This window comes from Lepidochelys olivacea (assembly GCF_965140295.1).
Source record: "Lepidochelys olivacea isolate rLepOli2 genome assembly, chromosome: 11".
Taxonomy (NCBI): Eukaryota; Metazoa; Chordata; order Testudines; family Cheloniidae; genus Lepidochelys; species Lepidochelys olivacea.
In genome coordinates, this window is record NC_140421.1 from 61,350,522 (window position 1) to 61,363,518 (window position 12,997).

The 12,997-nt window shown below is 38.6% G+C and overlaps 1 protein-coding gene across 5 annotated transcripts in view; it reads right to left on the reverse strand.

Moving 5' to 3' along the window:
• RAPH1 (Ras association (RalGDS/AF-6) and pleckstrin homology domains 1) overlaps positions 1–12,997 on the reverse strand; it is a 159,273-nt gene that overhangs the window by 27,848 nt on the left and 118,428 nt on the right. For all 5 annotated transcript variants that reach the window (XM_084642613.1, XM_084642612.1, XM_084642611.1 and 2 more), the window contains 3 exons: positions 7,984–8,061; positions 5,342–5,501; positions 933–1,054 (listed from right to left, as the gene is read on the reverse strand). In XM_084642613.1, coding sequence (XP_084498739.1) covers positions 933–1,054; positions 5,342–5,501; positions 7,984–8,061 — 360 coding nt within the window. The remainder of the gene's footprint in view (positions 1–932; positions 1,055–5,341; positions 5,502–7,983; positions 8,062–12,997) is intronic.

The window sequence follows — 12,997 nt, forward strand, 5'->3', positions numbered from 1 at the left end:
GGAATACGCTTTCAAAAGTGATGAAGATTTTGGGTGCCTCATCCTGAGATCACAGAAAGAGGCCTGACATTTAGTTCTCACTGAAAATATGGGCACCTTATAAGGTATCTCAAGTGGGGGCACCTGCTATCACTACTCGCTTTCGGAAAGTTAGGCCCAAGAGCCTAATGTATTAGGTACCTCACAAATGTAAGAACATGATCCATGCACCCAATATACACACTAGAGATTAAGCAAGCAAGTGATCAAGTGTTAAACATGTCTTTGTTAATTCTTTATTTTTCAAGTGGTCCTTTATGTTAAGTCCTGTTTTTATTTTCACCTCTCTGTCCCCTCAGTACCGTAGGCCTCTAGCACTACAGCACATTTTGTGCATTTAGGCTTATAATCAAGAAACTACCATCCCCCCGTAGTTAATTATTGAAAAAGAACAGGGACCTTTCTGTTGTTACTTGATCAGGTAACAGCTGAATGAAGACAGACCCTGGTTTCCTCATGCGCTCTCCTTATCTCTCTGCCCCTCCCTTGTAGGCAGCTGCCTACCCCACAGAGTCCATCCAATTCCCCTCACCCTATCCTCATGAGATGGTGTGGGCAGGCATTGCCGGTCTCCCCAAAGTGACAGGTGTCACAACACAAGCTCAAACCCTTTCCTCCAGACTGTGTAGATGTGTATAGCACTAAGTATTGGTGAGTATTTCATGTAAACTGGTTACATGGGCTGCTATTAATTCCACTAACCTATTCATACACTTAGAAAATGGACTGATTAGAGCATCAGGATTTCATTTAGGGGGCTGATCTTGCGCTGACCACAGAGTGTATTCTGGAGGCATTGTTAAAACGCAAAGCGTGTGTGTGTGTGTTTGTGTACACATACGTATAGATACAAATATCTGTATAAAAAAGTGAAAAATCAGCTTCAGACTTACCTGGGGATTTTTGAAAAGTGCGTATTTTTCTATACGTTCTACAAATATAAGTTTGTTTTGACTGTCTCTTGTCCAGTTTAGAAGATTTTCAACTAAATTTTCATGGTCCTCGAAGATTCTCTCTGCATAAATGAGAAAGAGCAAACAAGTAAAAAAAAAAAAAAATTCTACTCTCTCACATTCTGTAACATGACCTCAAAGGAGGATCCAGTAGGTGGACAAGATGTGAGGAAAAACACAGATATATAGTTAACAGTTTGTTAAAATGGAAGAAAGGGCTGGGAACGAGCCAATGGGAGCTGAGAGGATGGTGCTGGGGGCAGCATGCAGAGCAGCCTCTGCCCGCCAGGGGCGCACAGAGACGTGCCAGCAGTCGGCTGCTTCCGGGAGCGGCGTGGGCCATGGCATGCAGGCAGCCTGCCTGAGCTCTGCTGCGCTGCTGGACTTTTAGTGGCCCGTAGATTGTGATCGACTGGCAGAGAATGGCCATGATTGACGGGTTGGTGACCACTGTTTTAGCGTGTAAAGAAGTGAATAAAATAAATTCAGTTTCTTAAAGAAAGGGCTGCCCGCAAGAGCTGTTCTAGCCACCAATCTAACCTCCTTGATAAGCACTTGAAATTAACTTGTTTTCTCCTGAGGGAGCATGTCTCTGAATTTCAAAATTTTAGAGGAGTTGATACAATCACACTTTGACAACCAAGCCAGGTAATTGCAGACTGGTGGATGAAAATATTTGTTATGAGTAGGTCCACACATTTGGCCTCTTTATCTGAAGGAGTGGACCTAGTGTGGTGCTGCCTTTTCCTTTCAGTGGCCGCTTGAACCACCGAAGAGTTTGGGGCAGGATGAGAGAATAAAAACTCTGTTCCCTTGGCTGGGACACAGCTTCTTTTCTGCCCTCTTAAGAGTAGGTGCACTTGCTGCTGGAGTGTGACACGTGACTTTGGCAGGCTCTAGGACAGCCTCATTAATGAGGAGCACCACTCTACTAGATCCTCCATTCTGCAAAAGATCCAGGAATGTGAGAGATGTCTTGTGAATTTCCTCCAGAGGGGTTGTGTCACCACTTGCCATGCAACCTTAGGTGCCTTATAATGCTTTGCTCTTGTAGCTCCCAACCTGGGCTGCTCACAAACAGCCTGTAGCTCCACCCCAAGTGTCCTTACATATCTACACCCCGGTCCAGCAACTCTGACCCCATCAGCCTGTCAGCAACATACCAGCCACACACTGGCTTCCAGCAGCCTTGGTTACTACCTTTGGGGTGACCCCAACACACGCCCAGTCCCAAATTTTCCCCCCCGAAAACACGTGTTCTGCACTGTTCAACCCTCTCCTAGACAGTTCAGCTATTAGAGGCCTGTTGTCCTAGTAAGGGATCAATGTACAACAGTTTGCTACTTTAATTGGAGTTACCAAACAATTCAGTTCAAAACACAACACTAGATTAGTTTTAATTAAAAATAAAAAGTTCATTTAACTATAAAGAGACAGATTTTCATAGATTCATAGATATTTAGGTTAGAAGGGACCATTATGACCATCTAGTCTGACCTCCTGCACAATGCAGGCCACAGAATTTCACCCACCACTCCTGCAAAAAACCTCACACCTATATCTGTGCTATTGAAGTCCTCAAATCGTAGTTTAAAGACTTCAAGGAGCAGAGAATCCTCCAGCAAGTGATCCGTGCCCCATGCTACAGAGGAAGGTGAAAAACCTCCAGGGCCTCTTCCAATCTGCCCGGGAGGAAAATTCCTTCCCGACCCCAAATATGGCGATCAGCTAAATGGGCAAAATTCATCAGCCAGATACTACAGAAAATTCTTTCCTGGGTAACTCAGATCCCACCCCATCTAATATCCATTCACAGGCCATTGGGCCTATTTACCATGAATATTTAATCACCAAAACCATGTTATCCCATCATACCATCTCCTCCATAAACTTATCGAGTTTAATCTTAAAGCCAGATAGATCTTTTGCCCCCACTGCTTCCCTTGGAAGGCTATTCCAAAACTTCACTCCTCTGATGGTTAGAAACCTTCGTCTAATTTCTAGTCTAAATTTCCTGGTGGTCAGTTTATATCCATTTGTTCTTGTGTCCACATTGGTACTGAACTTAAATAATTCCTCTCCCTCTCCGGTATTTATCCCTCTGATATATTTATAGAGAGCAATCATATCTCCCCTCAACCTTCTTTTAGTTAGGCTAAACAAGCCAAGCTCCTTGAGTCTCCTTTCATAAGACAAGTTTTCCATTTCTTGGCTCATCCTAGTAGCCCTTCAAACTGGAAAAGGTACAGAGAATTCATCCTTCTTAAACATGGGAGACCAGAATTGCACACAGTATTCCAGGTGAGGTCTCACCAGTGCCTTGTATAACGCTACTAAAACTTCCTTATCCTTACTGGAAATACTTCTCCTGATGCATCCCAAGACCACATTAGCTTTTTTCACGGCCATACCACATTGGCGGCTCATAGTCATCCTATGATCAAGCAATACTCCAAGGTCCTTCTCCTCCTCCATTACTTCTAATTGATGCGTCCCTAGCTTATAACTATAATTCTTGTTATTAATTCCTAAATGCATGACCTTACACTTCTCACTATTCAGTTTCATCCTATTACTATTACTCTAGTTTACAAGGTCATCCAGATCCTCCTGTAGGATATCCCTGTCCTTCTCTAAATTGGCAATACCTCCCAGCTTTGTATCATCCACAAACTTTATTAGCACACTCCCACTTTTTGTGCCGAGGTCAGTAATAAAAAGATTAAATAAGATTGGTACCAAAACCAATCCTTGAGGAACTCCACTGGTAACCTCCCTCCAGTCTGACAGTTCACCTTTCAGTAGGACCCGTTGTAGTCTCCCCTTTAACCAATTTCTTATCCACCTTTCAATTTTTCTATTGATCCCCATCTTATCCAATTTAACTAATAATTCCCCGTGTGGCACGGTATCAAATGCCTTACTGAAATCTAGGTAAATTAGATCCACTGCGTTTCCTTTGTCTAAAAAATCTGTTACTTTCTCAAAGAAGGAGATCAGGTTGGTTTGGCACGATCTACCTTTTGTAAAACCATGTTGTATTTTGTCCCATTTACCATTGACTTCAATGTCCTTAACTACCTTCTCCTTCAAAATTTTTTCCAAGACCTTGCATACTACAGATGTCAAACTAACAGGCCTATAATTACCCGGATCACTTTTTTCCCCTTTCTTAAAAATAGGAACTATGTTAGCAATTCTCCAATCATACGGTACAACTCCTGAGTTTACAGATTCATTAAAAATTCTTGCTAATGGGCTTGCAATTTCATGTGCCAATTCCTTTAATATTCTTGGATGAAGATTATCTGGCCCCCCGATTTAGTCCCATTAAGCTGTTTGAGTTTCGCTTCTACCTCCATATCCTCATTCCCATTTGTCATGCTACCATTATCCCTAAAATCCTCTTTAGTCAAAGACTGAGGAAAAGTATTTGTTTAGATATTGGGCCATGCCTAGATTATCCTTGACCTCCACTCCATCCTCAGTTTAGCGGTCCCACTTCTTCTTTCTTTGTTTTCTTCTTATTTATATGGCTATAGAACCTTTTACTATTGGTTTTAATTCCCTTTGCAAGGTCCAACTCTACTTGACTTTTAGCCTGTCTCACTTTATCCCTACATGTTCTGACCTCAGTAAGGTAGCTTTCCTTGCTGATCCCTCCCTTCTTCCACTCCCTGTATGCTTTCTGCTTTTTCTTAATCACCTCTCTGAGATGCTTGCTCATCCAGCTTGGTCTACAACTCCTGCCTATTAATTCTTTCCCCTTTCTTGGGATGCAGGCTTCCAATAGCTTCTGCAGCTTTGATTTAAAATAATTCCAGGCCTCCTCTATTTTTACATCCATAAATTCTTCAATCCAATCACTTCCCTAACTAATTTCCTTAATTTTTGAAAGTCAGCCCTTTTGAAATCAAAAATCCTAGTTGCAGATTTATTTTTGTTAAACCTTCCGTTCAGTTTGAACTATAATTAGCTCATTATCACTTGACCCAAGATTATCCCCTACAACCATTTCTTCTATGAGGTCCTCACTACTCACCAAAACCAAATCTAAAATGGCATCCCCTCTAGTCGGTTCAGCAACTACTTGATGAAGGAATCCATCAGCTATCGCATTTTAAGTGAATACAGGTACAAGATATTAAAGTCAGAAATGGTTGCAGAAATCTAAACATAACCAACAATCAAAACGATGAGAATTTATTCCAACAGAGGTTGATAAACGTTAATAGTTTTATGGAGCAATAATATTTAAATTAGTATGAAGTCCATATGGACAAATGCTAAGTGAACTGATAATACTAAGGTAACAAGTAGGAATCAACATTATCAACATGTTTACTTACCCATTTGTAATTCAGATATGGTTTCTACCAGTGACCAGTCTAAACTGTAGCCACAGTGGGATTTGTCCATCAGATTGTCCAGTACTTGTCTTACTGTCTGTCTCTCATCCACCATCATAGTTTTGGAGCTGTCATCAGACATGTGAACTCTGATTACCAGCTGTGACCAGAAGGGGAAGAACAACAACAGGGATTAATTTCCCAAACATATTTCTTATTGAACCTAGATTACAAAAATAAAGTTTAGCTCATATAGAGTTTATATAAAAATCAATTCCTTCTCCCTTAAAGATGCAAAGAGTCATATTTAATAACTAGATGTTCATTTCAAAGCCCACTTATCAAAAGGTCATGTTCCTTTTGTAAAAGGAAAAAAAAATCTACAATATGTAGTTTTATTTTAGTTATGCATTAAAAAAACAAAAAAACATATTGCCAAAAAAAGAAACAAACTTGTCTTCACACACAGAGGTGCTGACTCAGTGGGTGCTCCGAGGCTGGAGCGCCCATGGGGAAAAATTAGTGGGTGCTCTGCACCCACTGGCAGCCAAGCTCCCTGCCCTGCCCCACCTCAGCACCTCCTCTGAGCACACCAGGTCCCCGCTCCTCCACCTACCTCCCAGCCCTTGCCACCGCCAAACAGCTGTAGCAAGCTCCGGGAGGGAGGAGGGACAAGCGGGAACGTGGCATGCTCAGGGAAGGAGGCAGGGAAGGGGCCGGGCTGGGGATTTGGGGAAGGAGTCGGACTAGGGGCAGGGAGCGGGCGGAGTTGGGGCGGGGACTTTGGGGAAGGGGTTGGAATGGGGGTGGGACCGGAGGCAAAGGGGAGGTCGAGCACCCACCAGCACCAGTAGAAGTCGATGCCTATGTTCACACAAGCTTGTCTCAAGCAACTAGATGCAAGCACAAAGGCCTTGTATAAATTCATATGGAATTTTACTCATTGCTCTTTTAAAAATTGATACAATGATAATTTATTTCCACTGATCTACCAGACACTGAATTTTTCTTAATTACTGTTTTTATTCTTATGAAAAAATAAAAGTATGCAAGGCTAATGTGTTGTTATTAATTGAAAATGATAATAAAAGGAGAGTTGTGTATTGCTGCTATTGCTCATATATTTGTATTTTTCATTTCTTTACCATCTAGATTTTCTTAACTAACTTTGTCAAAACCAACAAAAAAGCATATAAACGCATCGACTTTCAGGTTAGACGGGACCATTATGACGATCAAGTCTGACCTCTTGCACATCGCAGGCCACAGAATCTTGCCCACCCTCTCCTGTAACAGATCCATAATCTCTGGCTGAGTTACCGAGGTCCTCAAATCATGATTTAAAGACTTCAAGTTACAGAGAATTCACCGTTTACTCTAGTTTAAACACTCATCTCCAGAGTACAGTATATCCATAGTATTTTAGCATTCCTGTTAAAAAACCCAACACACTTAAAATACATAAATACAGTACATGAAACACAACACAAGTTTCTTTCCAATTATGGTGGGCAATGCAAGCGTCAGCTTTAATTTAAAAATTTAAAAGTCATAAGATTTCTGCCACTTTCTGCATAAATATTAGTCTTTCACTGGTGCGGCAGTCAGACAAAAAAAAAGTTCTCTTAAATTTTCTTTACTTGGAAGGTGTGTGGGGAAAGCAGCACTGTTTTAAAAACTTAACTGCTAATTCCCTGCTGTTTCAGTATTACTTTAAAAAGAGGGCAGTGTCCATATAAAAATTATACCTCAATCTAATCTGTTACCTACACTAATTTAGAAAACCAAAGAATGTTAGAATCTTCTTTCCACCTTTTATGCTATTGCTTACTTTTTTCGCACCTCACAGCTTGCAAAGTTAGAAGAAGTTAGTTGATTTGCTCTGAATTCTCATGCTCTAGCACAATGTTGTAGCATTTGATTTGCAAATATTAAATGTGGAACGCTTAAATATTAACTTTTTCAATGATTTAAAAACACTGGACATCATCCTGTTAATATTAAGATATACAGATTTATTAAACATATCTAAATATTGGCCCTAAATTACTTGACAGTGTCCCTAAGTTTGGAGGCAACGTCTTTACTATCTTTGACATAGCATCAAATACTGTCTGCGTTTTCCACTCACTACTCTTCTGCCTATTATTAACAACTAAAGGAGAGTTTGTATCTTGCAAACTGGAAGTTGGAGAGCCTGATACAAGTATATTGAATGAGAGTCTATAAAGAGGACAAGACAGTTTGAAATACGAGGCTATTGAACGTGCAAAGACAATCGAATAAGGCTGGATCTCTGTTTCAGATGTGAATGCACATTGCCAAAGTCTTTTAAATCTGTATCTGGATGTAGAATAAGCTACTACTTAGAAAAACGTGATGCCACACCATATAGTGTAAGTTCTTGATTAAGCCCTGACTGGAAGAGAGAAGGAATACAATAGTTACTCAAAATTTGAATAACGTAATTACAGATCAGAGAGCAATGTCCCTCAAAAGAAAAACTAAAAACGGGAAAAGAAGTCTTTTTTTATTAAAATAGTTTAAGTGTAATTAACAGAGATGAGCAGAACTGAACCCATATTTTTTGATTCAATAAGGATTACCTAGGAAACATGTAAAATAATATAAATGTAGTTTACCTTTTTCACTTGTGCCTCTTTAATCTTTTCCAAAGCAACCCTGATCTTCTCAGCTTTCAGTTTAGCAGCCTGCTCTTCCTGTGGGGACACAGCATACCAGTTAAACAAACGTCAGGACTTCAAAGCTTCTAATTATGAGGTTACCATAGGGTAGAATTTGAGAAGGAATACTAGTTCCCCCACTAGCAACAACCTCTAGTGTGGAAATTAAAGGAACAATCATTGATGCTGAAAAAAACGACTATGTTTAAGATGCAAAGACTTCCTGTATCTGTCTGATGTACACACAGATCAGACCCTGTGGTTCTGAAGACAGAACACAATTGTTTTTCTGCACTTTGCCAGCCAATATTGCATTGTTCCTTTGCATTCTACTTTTTTTCTTTTGCATCCATCAATTACTGAATGCTTTAATTTGCCAAAGATTTACAATGACAGTCCCAGCTCATACCATATCTGCCAACGGTACAATTAAACACATCCAATAGATTTTCAGTTTATTAAAGTTAACATCACAATGAGAGATACCATAGCTTACTGTTACAGACACTTCCATTAAATGGCATTCCACGCTATTCCAGTCTGTTTAGGAAGCTTTTGGCATGTTAAACCAGTTGACAATAGCTCAACACTTGCACACTACACCTTTCATCCATGCTCCATACTATGTTTTTCCTCATTTAAAAAAAAGTGTCCAAATCACCAAATGTAAGAAGTTAAATCTCCTTCTTTGATACTCTTCCTTTTAAAAATCTAAGTTTGTTACAATTTAAAGCACATTAAAAGTCCAAAGAATTTGAATCCATTCTAGCTCTGAATTGCTTTTCATAAAGAAACCGGTATACTGCAACATTACTAATACTTACTTTCAATCTCCAGCAATCAGCCTATAATATTACTATTGCAATAGAGTTGAAGTGATCTGCTGAAACAAGAAGCCACTTCTGCAGAACCTCTGCATGCAGGATTCAAATTTCAGAATTCTAAGATTTGGATTACTGTCGCGTGAAGTGTCTAAGAAGCACATAAACCACCTTGTAGAACTCAATTAGACAGCCACACAATTAAAAATACTTCTGTCAGTCCCCTTCAAAAAAAGAATGCTTTCAGAGCAGAAGTAGCACAGTTCCTCACAATGATGGAAAGACAGCCCCAGCTACAGTGCTTAACTCTTTATCATTTCATTCTACAAATAAAATCCCTAAACTGCTTTTCTATTACACTGTTTGGATGAAGTTGCCCTTTATTTAATGACAAAGATTCGTCCATCTTCAAATATGTGCAGAACTTCACTAGAAGTAACACTGTTACTGGCATTTTTCACTTCTGTGAAGCCATTGTTGTTATTCTCATCCTCCGGAGTGGCTCCTTCCTAGGCTACTTTGTCTTACTCCTACTTAGCCACTTTTGTCCCCTCATTCTCAGACTGTACTTCTATACTACACAGTGGAGATGGCAACAGCTGTGGAGGGGTATAGACTTGCTTGTGAGAAACATAATCTTTTTCAATAAGAGGAGCCAATAAGCTGACAAGAGCAGTAATAATTGGGGTTTGAAACATTATCTGAAAACTCAATTAGGCAAAGAACAACGCTTTTTATTAGGCTAGTGAGAGACTCATTTTAATTGATCATAAAGATGGTATCACATAACTAGGAAAGGTTATACTAGAATATATGGTTTAGAAAAAAGAACAAAACAAAACAATCAGTAAGATATCTGAAAAGATTTTTTTAACTTTAACCAAAAACATACAATTTCAGAATTTTAGAGTATTCATCCTACCTCTTAGTCCAGGTTGTTTTCATCCACAAAACACTTGTTATCCAAAAGCAAAGAAAAGCTCTATTAAGATTTTTTTTATTTTATTTAGAAGGGTAAGGTTCTACAACTAATCATTTTATGCTCTGGGCTGCTCCTGAAGTCAATAAGAGCAAGATGCACCCTTTATATATTTTTGAGACCAATTTTGAGAAACTGAGCAATTTCTGGCTTTTAAAGTGGTATCTATGACCTCAATCATAAACCTTTATTCCTGTACAGAGGCTGCGAACATGTTCAGTTTGGCTTTTTACATAAGTCATGGGGCCCAATTTTCCATGCCACTGCATGTTGTACGTGTGCACGTGAATATACAACTATCAAAAAGGTACCATTTTACACCCGCTTTGCACAGGTGCATGTGACTACACAAAGAGCAAGGCTTTGGAGAATCAGGCCTCATGGCTCTAATACACCTGTGCCAATGCACCGTAATTATCTTTTCTGATACTCTAGTCTTAAATGATTCCTTAGCAGAGAACCATCATAGATTATGTGGTGGTTTTATGATAAACATGTTTAAGTACGTGCTGTTTCTATTACCAAATTAATTTTCATTTGAAACTTTAAGGATTGAAACAGGATTGGCTCCAGAGATGAAACAATAGCCTATAATCACAGAAATGTTGGACTGGAAGGGACCTCAATAGGTCATCTAGTCCAGTACCCTGCACTGAGGTAGGACTAAGTATTATGTAGACCATCCTGACAGGTGTTTATCTACTCTGGTTTTAAAAACCTCCAATGATGGAGAGCCCACAACCTCCCTAGATAATTTGTTCCAGTGCTTAACTACCCTTACAGTTAGGAAGTTTTTCCTAATGTCTAACCTAAATCTCTCTCGCTGCAATTTAAACCAGTTACTTCTTGTCCTGTTCTCAATGGTTAAGGAGAACAATTATCTGACTTAGTCCTCATCTTCAAAGAAAACCTGCACAATACTTTCAAAAGAAGAGTCTGGGAGCTTGAATTCATTACTCTGCAATACACTAAAAATCATAGACTCAACAGAGCCACTGAATTTATGGCTTATTACAACAATTTGTACCCCACTAGCCCCTCCCCCTTTTTGTCCTATGACTGGAGGGGCGTTAATGTGTCACTCTACCTTGAATGGGCACTTACGCTATGTGCTAACTACTTATGCTAAACAATCTGCTCCACCTTGCATTTTGCCGTGAGGCTGGGAGTACCTTTCCTAGATCTGAAGAGGAGACAGGGCAGATTCTTGTGGAACTCCACTCGATATGCTCTTCCAGCTTGATTTTGAACCAATGATAACTACTCTACTGAGTACGCCTTTTCCAACCAGCTGTGCACCCATCTTATAAGTAAGTTTGTCTAAGCTATATTTCTCTAGTTTGTTTATGAGAAGGTCATGCGAGACAGTATCAATAGCCTTACTAGAGTAGAGAGATATCACATCTACTGCTATTCCCAGGACTCCCGCCCTCCACAAGGCTTCTTACCCTGTCAAAGAAGGATATTAGGCTGGTTTGACATGAGTTGTTCTTGACAAATCCATGTTCATGATTCCTTACTGCAATACTTTTAACTTTTAGACTAAAACTATTAGAAATTTAAAAAATTCTAGAATTATAATTTCCCTAAAAAAGATCTTATTTACAAGCAGCAAATGCTAAAGATTAAAATTCATGTATAAGAAAAATCAAAGCAAAACTAAAAATGTGATTTTAAAAAAAAAATAGTTATGACTGTTCTTTAGGTATTAAACAGAGCTTTTCTTTTAAACTAACTGACATGCCAAGAATAGTTCAGCAGATTTGGCAGGTAATGCTTCATTGATGCAAGATGGGGAATTATGTATTGTCATGACTTTTTCCCCAAAAGTACAATTGGATTATGATTTTTTTTTAGAAGTATGATTGGATTAAAGTTGATATTTTTCAAAGTTTGCTACACTCTAATCAATCTGCCTCTTTCCCCCTTCCAAGCCAAACAAAGCATAAAACAACAACAAACCTTGACACAAGGAACAAAGAGGATTAACAAACAAGAAGCCAATGCAACCAGACAGTGTACTGAGCTAATTACATTTCTCATTCCATGTGAGATATATTTTCATGAGAAGACAGACAGGTGACAGTAATATCTGAATACAGTAATTTGAATATACTGCAAGCCATTCAACCACAAACTGACAACTGTTGTACACAACTGTCTACATTTTAGAAATATGACATACTAATCAATCTAATCACATCTAGCATTAGCAACTCATTTCCCCTGCAATGGTAAACAAAACTAAAATATGAACTTGAAATAGCTTAGAACCCTTTGGAATTGGAAATAGCAGTACAACTTACTAAGGTTCTAGAAGCAGTGTGACTACTCTAGTGAACAGTTACCCATGTGAGCAAGTATTTGTAGGTTGAGGCCTAAAAGAAGTTTACTCCAAGCAACGAATCTTGTTGAAATTACATCTAATTACAGAAGAATATCACTAATTTTCACATCACAAACACAGAATCCCAATAGTTCTAAAAAAAAAATAATAAAAAATCAGCTTTCCTGTACTTCTCAAAGGAATAATAGCTACAGTGATATCTTATTAATACAAAACATATTGGCATGCAGTGAATAGAAATAGATATAAAACTAAGCTACACTGTGATACAGTGTTCTTGAATAATTAAATTTTGTTAGTTTTCTTGTTTATTTTCAAAACTGGCAACCTGCAGCGATTCTCTCAATAAGTGAATTTCAACTGCATCTGAATATTACTGTTATAAAAAAAAAACCTATGTTAATGCAATTTTTTAAAGTAGCACAGTTAAAACTGAAAAAGACCCCAAGAAATCAAAAGTTAAAAGGTTCCTTTAGTAATGCTAACCATGGCCACATTATACCTATATATTTCATAATTCCTTGTTAAATTTGTACTTAAATATGGTCTGTGTTTTAAACACAAAAGATGTAGGCTGTGCATTGTGAGTTAATGTTACTCTAAGAACCTTACCTTTTGCATTTCTTGACGTCTTACATTTTATTGTACATGAATGTAGTTTTTTGCAGTTGACTTCCTTATATCTGGAGGGTTTTTTAAAGAAAAACTTATCTGTATTTAATAAAGCTAGCAATTAAGCGGTACTATTTAAGCTATGAAGTTCACACTTCATTTAAGTGAATGTGGTAGACATGATTTCATAAAACATGAAATGGGATCCAGTAA